Below are 12,708 nucleotides of genomic sequence, written 5' to 3'. Positions count from 1 at the left end.
TTTGCTGCTTTGTACCGAATACCACAGACTACTCCAACATTGATTTAGTTATTTTGATTAATGATGTGAAATATAATCAAATACAATCAAGATTTTAGTTACACCCCTGGAGTACATTCACAAGCTACCCTGCAATGAGTACTTTTACTTCGGGTACTTTAAGTATATTTTGATGCTAATACTTTTACTTGAGTAATATTCTGAATGCAGGACTTTGACTTGTAACTTAGTATTCCTACACTCTGGTACTTCTACTTTACTTAAGTACACAATCTGAGTACTTCTTCCACCTCTGAGAAGACATGGATAGACCCCAAACCTGATTCAGCATTATCATACCAAAAAAACATGTCAATTATAATTAAAGTCATGACAAAGACAAAAGCTGGGGATTTTTACTTAAAATCTTCTGTCCTTAGTTCTTGTAAAAAAAACGTGTTCTTGTTCATTTATGATTAATGCTGTGAATTAAAAGTTCAGTAACATATGAGCTCTAGTTGACAACATGCACTTAACCTACATTTACTTACAACAAAGTCTCTTTTTTTACAATCCTTTTTATATCACTTTCTTTACATTTAAGTACACACTAAAAAAAATCCAAATAATATATTTTTGTTCCCGATTGACAATAGACATAACTACATTAAACCTTCATTCTATACATAAGAAAATATCTATTTCCATAAGACCTGAATCAAAAATTGTAACAGACTTCAAATGTTTTTATTTAACAAACATATTTATTAAAACATGTACATGAGCATTTAGCATATCCTACATGTTCTAAATGTGAAATAACAATATGATACCGTTTTTTGTCCCAACAACAAAAATATGTAAGAGGGGAACTTTGAATAATCATTTAACCAATCTTGGGACAGTTAAGGTGAATAACATAGGAAGAAACTATCAAAACAATAATAATGGCTAAAATATATACAATGTCTATTACATATGTCATATATTTATGCACTATATGTCATTCCCCCCCACCCAAAATCAAAATGTTTCATTTTAGTCACTCATGCCATTTGACCAAATATTTGTGATTAGTAACCATCTTCAGACCTGTTCTTTTTGTTTGCCTTGAATACTGTTTACAAGGCACACTTCTAAGCAGTGACACTAACACAAAGTCATCATAGCATTTTCTTTCTCATCTGGCAAAGAGCTTTCCTTTTCGCTAGAGGGGTCGTCAGTGTTCAAAGGTTCAGCCTCTTCTGTCAGGTTTGCTGGCTCCTCAGATGGTACATTCTCATCTTGGTTAGTGTCAACATTTCCATTTTCATCTTGGTTGGTGTCAACATCTCCATTCTCATCTTGGTTGGTGTCAACATCTCTATTCTCATCTTGGCTGGTGTCAACATCTCCATTCTCATCTTGGCTAGAGTCAACATCTCCATTCTCATCTTGGTTGGTGTCAACATCTCCATTCTCATCTTGGTTGGTGTCAACATCTCCATTCTCATCTTGGTTGGTGTCAAAATCTCCATTCTCATCTTGGTTGGTGTCAACATCTCCATTCTCATCTTGTTGGTTGGTGTCAACATCTCCATTCTCATCTTGGATGGTGTCAACATCTCCATTCTCATCTTGTTGGTTGGTGTCAACATCTCCATTCTCATCTTGGTTGGTGTCAACATCTCCATTCTCATCTTGTTGGTTGGTGTCAACATCTCCATTCTCATCTTGGATGGTGTCAACATCTCCATTCTCATCTTGGTTAGAGTCAACATCTCCATTCTCATCTTGGTTAGTGTCAACATTTCCATTCTCATCTTGGTTAGTGTCAACATTTCCATTCTCAGTAGGTTTATCTTCTGTTTCTGTTTCACTGTCTGAGTCAATGGAAATAGTCTCTGTGCATGTACTGAGTTTTAAGGTACATTTTAGTGTCTCACTCTGCTTGTTTTGGTCTGTGCTTGGAGTACCAGACTTGAGGCCTCCAGATCTCCCCGTGAAGGTGCCAGTAATCGTGCTTTCCACAAACTCCAAGTCATGCTTAACTTTCTTTACAGCGTGCATGTCAAAGCCGAGCAGGACAGACAGCTTCTTGGCCTCGCAGTGTCTTTCGCACATCCTTCGCTTGTTTGCGAAGTGACTAGCAATGTCAGATTTCCAGAGCCACAGACTTGCAGACAGCGTCTCCTCTTCCCAAGTAGAGAGGTATGGTCGCTGGTTGAAGTAGGCCGTCAGAAAATCTTTCCGGGCCTCGTAAGTCTTGTGCTCGTAGCTTCCAGGATCCAGAGCGAGTCCGTCAAGTATGGACTGATTTCCAACAGTTGTGGAGGAAATATTTGACTCCTTGCTCAGTTTCATCTTCTTGGGGTCGGTTGAAGACTGAGTTGGTGGCTGCCTCTTGAGGAAGCCAGCCCCGGAGGAGTTGAGCGTCAAGGCGGACTTGAAGCCTTGGCTTGCCTGGTTCCTACCAACAGCTCTGCACTGCACAAGATGCAGCGTGATTGTGGAAGCCACCATGTTACTGGTGTACACACCCAGGCAATGAATGCACTTGTATGTCATCTTTCTTTCAACAGGATGCATTGTTTGGAGCACTTGGTGTCGCTCTCTCAGATGCATGGCCAAAGCCTCGGAGATGGGACCTTTGAGGATGGTGAAACAGAGCGGACACAAAGTCTTCCCGACCTCAGTCTTCTTGCCCTGTCCGGCAAAGTTTCGAACAAGTTGTTCACTTTTCTTTTCAATCATTCTCGGATTAGTTAGCTTGGCCAGCCTTGAAACTTTCTGAGCAGACGGATCTTGACCATTACTCGATTCCTTCATGTTGAACGTGAGCACAACAAGCTGTACGTTTATGGACTTATCTTGTTTAATGGTGAGATCAAAAGTTAGAGGTGATGCACCTGGGGGTCCAACAAAGTCATCAGGATGAGCCTGGCCGACGTGTTCAATGATCTTCTCAACATTGTGGAAAGCAGCGTGGCACTGCGGACAGGTGAGCCCGTGGATTAGCATGTGGTTAAGCAGTGTGTCACTGGGCAGATAGCGGTTGCAAAGCAGACACTTGCTGGTGAAGTTGTGGATTTTCATGATGTACTTGGCCAGTGCCCATACTTTCTTTGCCTTGTGTGCATTCTCAAAATGAGCACTGTAGAGGTTTTCAGGAAAGAGCTCATTGCAAACTGTACATATCTTCCACTTCTGTGTCTGCGATGTGTTTACACCAGCATTATTTTCAGCCACAGTGCTATTCCCAGGAAGTGTGATACGCACCTTGCCGGATGCGATGGAGTACTGACTTTTAACAGCAGGGGCCATTGGCTTTAAATAGCCAATCACTGATTGTGCCATTGGTTCAATTCTCAGTGTTTGGCCCCTAATGATCACAGGGGACTTCTGAGAAGCAGCTGGCGAGGATTGAGGCCTGGAGACAATAACATTAGCATGTCCAATCATAGTTGTTACTTGAGCACCAATGCGCTCGTGGTACTCTACAACATGCTGCACTAAAGCTTCATAACTACGAGTGGTAAACGGGCAGCCTTTACAGAGGATGTTGTTGCCATTGACAGAATTAGCACCTTTTTTGACAGATGAATCGGAAACCATACCAAGATATGGTGACACAATGTGCTGAAAATGTTCCCTGTAGATGTGCCGTCTCACAACATTGTAAAGAGTGTCCCGAAACGTGCACTTTTTGCAAAAGTACATTGCTTTCTCCACACCATCTCCCTGTCTCACCCTATCAATTTGCACTTTGTTGTTCTTTCCCAGCACAGCTCCCTGTGGGTTCCCATAACTTTGCTGTGCTGCTTTGGGTATGTGGAATATTTTAACATGAGTCTCCAATGTCTTTTTGCTTGCAGCGAATGAGCAGTAAGGACAGTTGAGCTGAATTTTACCATCAAAGATTTTTCTGTGTACATTGCGGAAGTGATTTTTGTAGCCCGAGTAGTACTTGGAGGAAAACGGGCACTCCGTGCAGCAGAATGGCTTCGATCTGTATTCCTATAAAACATCAGGGGAAAAAACAATGGTATTAAGACAAAAATAGTTATTTGTGCATAAGAATGTTAAAAGGCCTTGGACACAGAAATCACTTTTACCTGTGTTTTAGAATATGATGGATCCCATGAGCAGATATTAAGGCAAAGACTGGCCTGTACATATTGCTCATCAGGGCAAAACTCTTTAAACTCCTGTGGAAAGATTTAGGATTGTTATCGTACACAATAAGGATTAGTTCATATTAAATCCGGCACATTTGATTGCATACAATATTTTGTAATTATCAGCCAGACCGGTAGGTTTAGATACACACCTACACACACTTATAACTATGTTTAAACAAGAATGAAAAAGATAAATAAGCTTTAACTTTAATGCAAATAAAATAGACTCACCTCTGCTGCCTCCTTACAGTACTCTAGTCCAATGTCGCCAAGTGCTCTTTTCACATGTTTCCTAGCTTTCCTGAGCCTTGCAAGGTTATTCACTGGAAGTTGATACATCTCTCCTGAAATCAAATGAACAGCTCATTAGTTTGAGGCAAACTTACATTTTATTCAAGGGAGGAATTAGTACTAGTATGTTTTAGTTAAGTAAAAGTAGAATTAATACAGTACAACAAATGTACTGTTACAATTAAAAAGCCCTGCAGTAAAAATCTTAAGTAAAAGTACAAATGTATAAAAGTATTGGCATGGTGCAGCTACTTTTAATGCTGGATATTTAAACCTAACATTATATAAATCATAGTTTATGTTTTAATTTATTATATTTAATTTTAGCTAGTAATCTGAATCTGGAAAGTAACTAGTAACTATATTTGTAAAAAAAAAATTGTGGAGCAAAAAGTAAAATATTCAAATTTTAGTGGAGTAGATTACATGAGATTCAACTTTATTGTCATTTCACTGAGTACAAAGAAATGCAGTTTGCATCCAACCAGAAAGTGCAAAGAGTGATAAAGTGCATGAGTTTCCAATTAATTCACATAACAGAACAATGCTGTAGTAATGTAAATAACGTATAAATAAATTATTAAATAAATATATTTGTATCAGATGCTGATTTAGAAGCATATACGTATACGGTGCAGGGTTTATGAATATGTGGTTACATTCATATGTAATACATAGTAAATACAGATGTTATATATAGTATAAAGACATCGTTAATGAGTCACAAGGAGTGAAATGTCCCTGATTTGATGCGTTATTTATTATGTAATCAGAGTTACACCACATGTTGTTAGCTTTCTTTGCTAGCGCTAGTTGGTTAGCCAACATTAGCTCTGTTGCCCGCGTATGTCCGTAGGGTTACTTAGCTAAGCTAGCGTTCCATAGCCGGTTAGCGTTATTTATTTCTTAATTTAAACTGTCAATTCAATCACATATTTACTCACCTTAGGATACGACTGTAGGCTAGCTATTGCCGGTTGCCTCAATACATAAAGGACCAATAAAGAAGTTGATCGGCTGATCGGGACGTGCAGATGAGGTGATGTTCGCTCTCCTCTGAGCCGGTGCTGATGCTCCACAGCTAGCTCACTAAGCTAGTCTGTTAGCTGTATCAGCTACAGTTAGCCAACTTAGCTTGAGGAGGGAAGGGCAGGACAGAGGGGTGTACATCAAATGAAAACAATATACAAGAATAACTGTCAGGACCGCCCAGTTCTCTGGCTAAGGCAAGTTAGTCTTGTGTTTGATCTGGTGGTCAGGCTAGCCTGCTAGCTAACGCTATCCATTACAAACAAGCCAACTCTCAGTCGAAAATGGCGACGATAAGAAGACGGAAGTCGTAGCAGGGAGCTGGGCAGGCGCTGGTTGGATGGGTAAAAGTTGGTCTATTGTGGTTGTTTTGGTAAAAAAAAATATTTTCAGCATTGGTGTAAAGTAACTTCGTAGATTTACTCAAGTAGGCCTACTGTACTTTAGTTCAATTTCTAGGCACTTTTTCCCATTTCTTGCTACTTTGTACCTCTACCCCAATACAAATTAAAGGTAGGCCTAGGCCCTATTTAGTGTACTTTTACTGCATTTGTTTTAGGATTTTAGTTACTTTTCAGATTAGGAATAAGGGTGAGAAATGTAAACAACAATTAAATAAGACTTTAGTTACACCTGGAGTAAATTCACAAACTACCCTGCAGCATACAAAGTCATTAAGATTAGCTGCACATTAACGAGCTTTGATAATACTTTAATGCATCAATAACAATTTTCAGAAAATATTTGTATTTGGGCCAATCTGCAAAATGAGCACTTGTACCATTGTTACTTAAGTATATTTTGATGCCAATACTTTTGTACTTTCTTGTGAAAACATTCTGATTGCAGGACTTTTACTTGTAACAGAGTTTTTACACTGGTATTTCTACTTTTACTCAAATATTTAAGATCTGAGTACTTTTTCCACCTCAGATTTTCAGTCATACAAAGCAAACATGTATTGCTCATGAATTCATGAGAACACTATAGACACACAATCATTAAGTTTAACTCTTGCTGCGAACATAACCATGTTCAGTGATTCCAACCCCGACCCCAGACAATGTAGATAAGAACTCTGCCCGTACTAGTCTGCAATTGGGAAAAATAAACTTTACAAAATGATCCTCCATTTCCAACAGAGCAGTTGTGTCTGAAACCAGAAATATGTTGTCATTCCAGTGGTTCCATAACTTCCAGTACAACGGTGCGAGGCCCTGTCATCACCAGCCTGGAGACTGTTCTGTAGTCCAGGTAGAGGACACACTGTCCATTCACCTGGCACAAAAACTGCCGCACCTAAAGAAGATAATGTGAAGTACACAGGTCTTAAGAGTCAAATATGTGTTGTTTTACAAATTCCTTTGAGGGTATTTTACCATTTTCTGTGCCATGTGTGAAACATATATCTAACCTTAACTCCAGCAGCGGCTGCAGGGCTTCCAGGGTCAACAGCCTGCACATAACAGGGAGCCATGCCCCTGACAACAAAGCCCCAGGCCAGGTCATCTCCTATCACCTGTGATCAAGGTGAGTGACATTACTTTGTGCAGTAATTAAATGGATTATATTGTATCAATATTAAGAAACAACATTATTATTCCACATGGAAGAATAATCTCTCAAAAATGCATTACATCTTGTTCCTATAGGCAACTTTGAAGTGATTTAATCCTCCACTTAATTTAGGAGTATTGTTGTTAAGTTGATACAGGAATAATGCTGTTTACACACCAGAGATGCCTCCAATGTTAGCTCTTAAAAATCCAAAAAGTTATAACAAACTCACCGTCAACACTTTCTTCATGAAAGGCGCACCAGGTGCCAATAGCTCTTCAGATGTATAACTTCTACTAAGCACTGGAAAACGTTTTACAAACAAATCAAGAACATTCACCATTTCCAGTTTTGGACCTCAATAGAACATTTCATTTATTTGACACATGAATATTAATTACACACTTGCCTGATTTAGGATTACATATTACTGAAGTTGAATTGAGCTGGACAAAGGGTGGAAATCCAGCAGAGTGAAGCTGAGTCAAGCTGCGTCGACGCCCACTGTTAACCTGTTTCAGATATTTATCTGACCCCACCGTAGTTAATTAGTAGTGACTTTTATATTCAATAATTAGTATTAAAAGTTTATAAAATAGGCAAAAAAATTTACAAAAATGGAAAGAGATCAGTTTTTACCTGACTGGAAAGCACTACTGCCCTCTTGAGGATGGCTTTTGTGCAAAACAAATGGACTTTCAAGATGGTTGTCCTCTTGTGTCAATATCAACACATCTTCGTCGTCCTCTTCACTTTCACTCAACAGTTCAGATAGGTGGCGCCTGCGACAAAAATTGATGCAGAACTGATACAGCAGTCCACTGTCAAAGAAATCATACTTCTTTGTCACTAGTGGTGGGAAAGGGACAGAGAGAAAGACACAAAACAAAACGTTTTTAAAATGTATGGGATTTCAAAAGAAAACTCCATGAGGGGTTTTTTCTTCAGATTTTAAAAAGTGCCAGCCCTACCCACTGCCAGCAGCAGCTCACAGTCCTGTTACTATACATCAAAGGGTAAGTAAAGACTCCCCTCACCGTGCTGAATGATGCCATGCTCCTGCAATATGCGGCACAGATCCAGGGCCTGGCGCCGGCTTTCTGCCTCCATGTTCTGAAGGAGCCAGTCGATCAACTGGCAGCCAGGAAAGGAGCGCTGATAGGCAACGCCTTGCTCCACTCTCAACTGCAGAATGGAGTCCTTGTCCCCTATGAGACTTGAGAAAGAGACACAAAAACCCTAAGTAGATTTGTCATGGAAATGCTGGATATAGCATTTCAAAGTTACAATTTTGGGATCCCAACTAGTACACTCTTAGGTCAAAGAAAAGTATCCCAGCACCAAAACGAACTGTAGCTCTTACTGTTCAAAAAGTTGTTGTCCTCGCATGAAGATTTTCACCTCCCTATTGAAGGGAAAGGTGCCGTCATCCTTCCGGAAACGGTACAGTAGTTTGGCATCCTTCAATACTGACCTCTTATCACAAACTATGAAAAGAAAACATACAGTTTCAAATCACATTACATGTCACTTTACTGATGATCCAAAGCAATTTAAGTCAACTTTAATACCATAAACATGCCAACGAGAGTAAATGTGGGTTAAGTATCTTGCTCAAGGAAAGCTCAACATGTCTGCTGCAGGGGCTGGGGATCAAACCATTGACCATCTAAATGGGTTAGCTCTCCTGAGCCACATCTGCTCCATTGGATACGTTTTGAAATAAGTCTGTCTTTTCATAAAACTTCAATAGAAAAACATTAATTCAGAGAAGGTGTTCATATATCCCCTTTCAATCTGCTTCATTATTACCGTGGTGAATGATGTCATGATCCATGAGGTGCTGCATGAGGCAGACGGCTGTCGCTCGATCCGGAGCTTCCTTATGGCTCACCAGCCAGTCTATAAGTTCCTGTGCCACAAAGCAGTTTGGATACGTGCGGAGATGGTAGCGTCGGTCCTTGATCAGTTTTCCATCGTGTAGCCTCAACCTTGAAATTAATCAGCCATATGTTTGACCTAACACTTTGAATCCCCCATAAACCTGACCAAAGACATGTCATACATCCACTCCAGCACCACCTCTTTCTCTCTTCATACCTGAGTTGTTCTCCAGCAATCATGACCTCTCCTTTAAGTTGTCGGGCCATGGCTTTTCTCCTAACGCTGCTTGCTCTCTCCATGTTTGTTTTATGTGGACTGGAAGGTAAATTAAGCTAACTCTCCAGTATGGCCCCTGTTGTGTTTACAAAATAGCGTTAGAAACACACAGAACCCCAATTGCCATGTGGGAAAGATGTTGTGTATACAGAAAGAAAGGAAGACAAGGACATGGTTCATTTCTGTCAGGCATGCCACAGACAGAATGCAGAAACCTGTCAAACCTTTGGTTTTTATCGTTTCTTAAGGCTGAACTGTAACTGGTTTTCCTCTCATAGCGCATCTTGGAATCGGTTTTTGTATTCAACTTTGAGAGAAACAAGTGAGTGACTGTTGATATCCACATAATAGTCCTTTTCTAATTGCCTTCGTGCTGCTTATGCACTGACGACAGCCAGTTAATGGATGCTGTGATGTTGCAACCCGAAATGGAACAAAACTCTGGATTATCTAGGGTGCTTTATGGATGTTAAAGCTTCTTAGAAGACTTGCTGTTACGTGTCAGCCTTCTAGCATTGGATGAACTTGAAGTTGGTCACATTTTAAAAATGGATGCACTGATCCAACTTTTTTTAAGCCTGCATACTGATACTTGGGCTTTGACCACCAAACTGATACTGGTGTTAGATTAATAAACGGTATGCCTTACTGTGTGGAAGTGACAGGGATCCTTGTTTCATGTTTAAAATAAAATCAGGCCTGGCTTAAACATTGCTTTGCTAACTTTGCAAACCTAAAGGTAACACATAAATACAAAGTGTATTACTGAATTGTTAAATTAAATATGAAAACAATATTTTATGCACCAACAACTTGATGAAAATGAATATCTTCCAAATGAACAGGAAGTTCTGAAAAAAATGGTCAGGATTGGTAAATTCAGTATATAACATAGTTGAATAGATAGGCCCCATTTAACACAACAGGGGATAGTATTTTGACGTCATCAGCAGCAAGTCAGGCATTTTTGGAGTATACCAGCCAACGCAACCTCTTAACTTAACACTTAGGACCAGCAAAGCAAGCCTTGTTTTTCACTTAATTTTTTTTTAAACATGGTCAGTAGGCACTGCTGTGTCATGTCATTAACAGCCAATCCCACAACAAACAAACAAAGCAAAAAAGGACCATGCGCTTACATTTGATTATTTCTAACATGGAAAGTTAACCACTGATAGGTAGCAAGAGATGCCAAATGGCTTTGTTGGCAGCTTTCTGCTGACTGTTAAGTCAAAATGACAAAATCCAACTAATTGAGTCTGTATCGACCTGATCCGTATTGGGGCATCCCTACTTCAAGAGTTTTACCATATTTCGACAGAAACATTTGCAAGTTACAGCGGTTGTCTTCTATGTAATGTGGTTTCTGAATTTGTTTTGTAATCAAGGACATCACAGGTTATGTAAAGTGGGTCCTTGGGATGTGAAAGCAGCATCCATGCTTTTAGCCTCTCAACACACAAATGCTGCCTACCTTACAAAAATTGGCAGATCTAAACCTGTACTACGTAGAGCCCCTACCTTAACCGCCTATAAAGAAGCTACATGATTAGTGTAGTTTGTAGGTGGGTAGGCACAATTAATATCCAAATAATATCCATTTTCACTTAATGGTCTCATTCCAAATAAAGTGAAACCCTATTTACAAGAGCCGTTGATGCTTTATGGGTCAAATGTATAATGTTAGTGTGTTACAGCATGTGTTTTTGTAGTGAATTATCCGAGTGCACTTAGGCTGTTAGCATCTTATCATTAGCCTAACTTATACTACATACTCCCCCCCCCCCCCCCCACCATGCTGACATAAATCCTACTCTGTGTCCCTGAGCCATCCCCACTCAGTCACACTGTCTCCTCTTTTCCTTTATTCCCAGCAACTAAACCTGACTGGAACAATGCCTCTGCGTCCTCGGACAGCACTTTCTATTGGTTTTGGCTCGAATCCTCTATCTTGTCAGTGAAGCTTTTCGCTATCTTTGGAGGAAGCGGTGCCTGAGAGGGTCACCTCAGGGCAGGAACGTCGATTAACCCTTTGATTTCCTGTGCGGCTGTGTCACTTCTGGACACCGCTAGGTTCCCTGAATCAGGCAGTACATCCTGGAACATGCCAGGTTTTTTTTTTTAATTGTGTGAGAGATGTTGCTGAGCTGGGACTGTAGATGAATACGAGCCTTTCAGCCAACTCTGGTTCAAAAATACATTAAGAAAGAATAGATTTGTCAGATGCTTTGCCTTTTCCTGCCTGTCAGGGGCTTAGGGTAGAGAACATCTCTGTATTCACATATTAAATACATGCACAATGCTACATGAGATTAACCAATCATTCTTAGCATTTCATCTGTCAAAACAGCAGTAATACAGCCTGAAAACATCCAGAAAACAAATACAATTAAGAAAATAAAGAATTATATGAAAAGACCCGACCATGGATAAGCGGGAGAAGATGGATGGATGGATGAAAAGAGCTAAACAGCCTTCTGACAAAGTTTTTTAACATGTTTTTATCTGACAACACAAATATTCCTCTTAGAACACAAGCCTCAGTTTACTGCCTCAGAAACACACTCGCTCCCTCTTATGCAAGTCTTTGATGGTGCACACTTCATATCTAAGGGTAGATATTAAGATTGGGACTCCTGCAGTGTAGACTAGAGGCCACAAGGTGTCAGTGTTCTCCTGTGTGCTAACCACAGAGCATGGCCACAACAACAGTGAAATAAAGTGTCCTGTATCCTCCCTTTTGTTGTAGTTTAAGTGAAATCAGGCGTGTGTACATGACCACAAATCCAGATATAAATATAAACCAACTTAAGCTTGAAAGAAAAAAATGATATCAAGCAAGTTTAATATTTAGGCAAAAGTGACTACCTATGTTTATTGGATTTGCTTAATGAAGATAAAAACACAGACTCAGTGTGTAGGTATTTGACTCTGCCTAGATTAATCTAAAGATTCATAGGCTTTTTTGTCATATGCACAATAGATACTATTGCACTATCTATACTAGATAGATAATGTTTTTATAAGTGTTATGCTATGACGTTTTTATATTGTTTTTGTCGTTGCTTTTGTTTGCTTTGTACAGCCCTTTGAGGCATTTCTTGTGATTTGGGGCTATAATACATTTTTCATTTGATTTGATTTAGATACAGAATAATTTTGGCAATGGAAATATAAGTCACAGGCTCCTCCAACAATGCAACATCAAATATACTTCACTTAAAACAAATACAAATAGTGCAAGTAGAAATAGAAATCAAAAAAGAGAAGTGAGGAGAAGAAGTGCAAGTATAGTACAAATTCCTGTGAGATAAATAGGCCTAAATATAAAATAGAGGATAAGTAGAATATACAAAAACATATTGTATAAGATAGTGTGTAGCTGTGCAGACATTTATAGGTTTTGGTCAAGTGATCATCACGAAAAGCTCGTGGGGACAGACTCGTAGCAGCTTTTATGCAAATTGCCTCCTCAGCGTCTTTTCATTGGAGAGCAGCGTGGAGGTGTAGCCTGGAAGGCGTGACATCACAG

The 12,708-nt window shown here is 39.6% G+C and overlaps 3 protein-coding genes across 4 annotated transcripts in view; 1 reads left to right on the top strand and 2 right to left on the bottom strand.

Annotated features, from left to right (window-relative positions):
* Window positions 1–710: 710 nt before the first annotated feature.
* Window positions 711–5,513, bottom strand: adnpa (activity-dependent neuroprotector homeobox a). Its single transcript, XM_079684357.1, has 4 exons — window positions 5,375–5,513; window positions 4,371–4,483; window positions 4,074–4,166; window positions 711–3,975 (listed from the first exon to the last, which is right to left on the bottom strand). The coding sequence occupies exons 2-4, from the start codon at window positions 4,476–4,478 to the stop codon at window positions 1,129–1,131; spliced, it is 3,048 nt and encodes a 1,015-aa protein (XP_079540483.1). The 5' UTR covers window positions 4,479–4,483; window positions 5,375–5,513; the 3' UTR covers window positions 711–1,128.
* Window positions 5,397–12,708, top strand: part of zhx3a (zinc fingers and homeoboxes 3a) — a 55,040-nt gene continuing 47,728 nt past the window's right edge. The window contains exons 1-3 of one of the 2 annotated variants that reach the window (XM_079684362.1): window positions 5,397–5,469; window positions 6,642–6,713; window positions 6,888–6,989. The gene's annotated coding sequence lies outside the window, so the exon portion shown is untranslated. Of the gene's footprint in view, window positions 5,470–5,671; window positions 5,804–6,641; window positions 6,714–6,887; window positions 6,990–12,708 lie in introns of those variants that run through there. The other variant, XM_079684359.1, reaches the window with a different exon arrangement.
* LOC307041049 (DEP domain-containing mTOR-interacting protein) lies at window positions 6,633–9,199 on the bottom strand (the record flags this gene model as incomplete). The annotated part of the gene is made up of 9 exons (XM_079684366.1): window positions 6,633–6,758; window positions 6,874–6,978; window positions 7,249–7,319; window positions 7,420–7,545; window positions 7,656–7,865; window positions 8,054–8,232; window positions 8,380–8,503; window positions 8,829–9,007; window positions 9,117–9,199. The coding sequence occupies 9 exons, from the start codon at window positions 9,197–9,199 to the stop codon at window positions 6,633–6,635; spliced, it is 1,203 nt and encodes a 400-aa protein (XP_079540492.1).

Source organism: Notothenia rossii, assembly GCF_949606895.1.
Source record: "Notothenia rossii genome assembly, chromosome: 5".
Lineage (NCBI taxonomy): Eukaryota > Metazoa > Chordata > Actinopteri > Perciformes > Nototheniidae > Notothenia > Notothenia rossii.
Note: the sequence above shows the minus strand (reverse complement) of the source record. Positions and strands in the feature narration are given on the sequence as shown.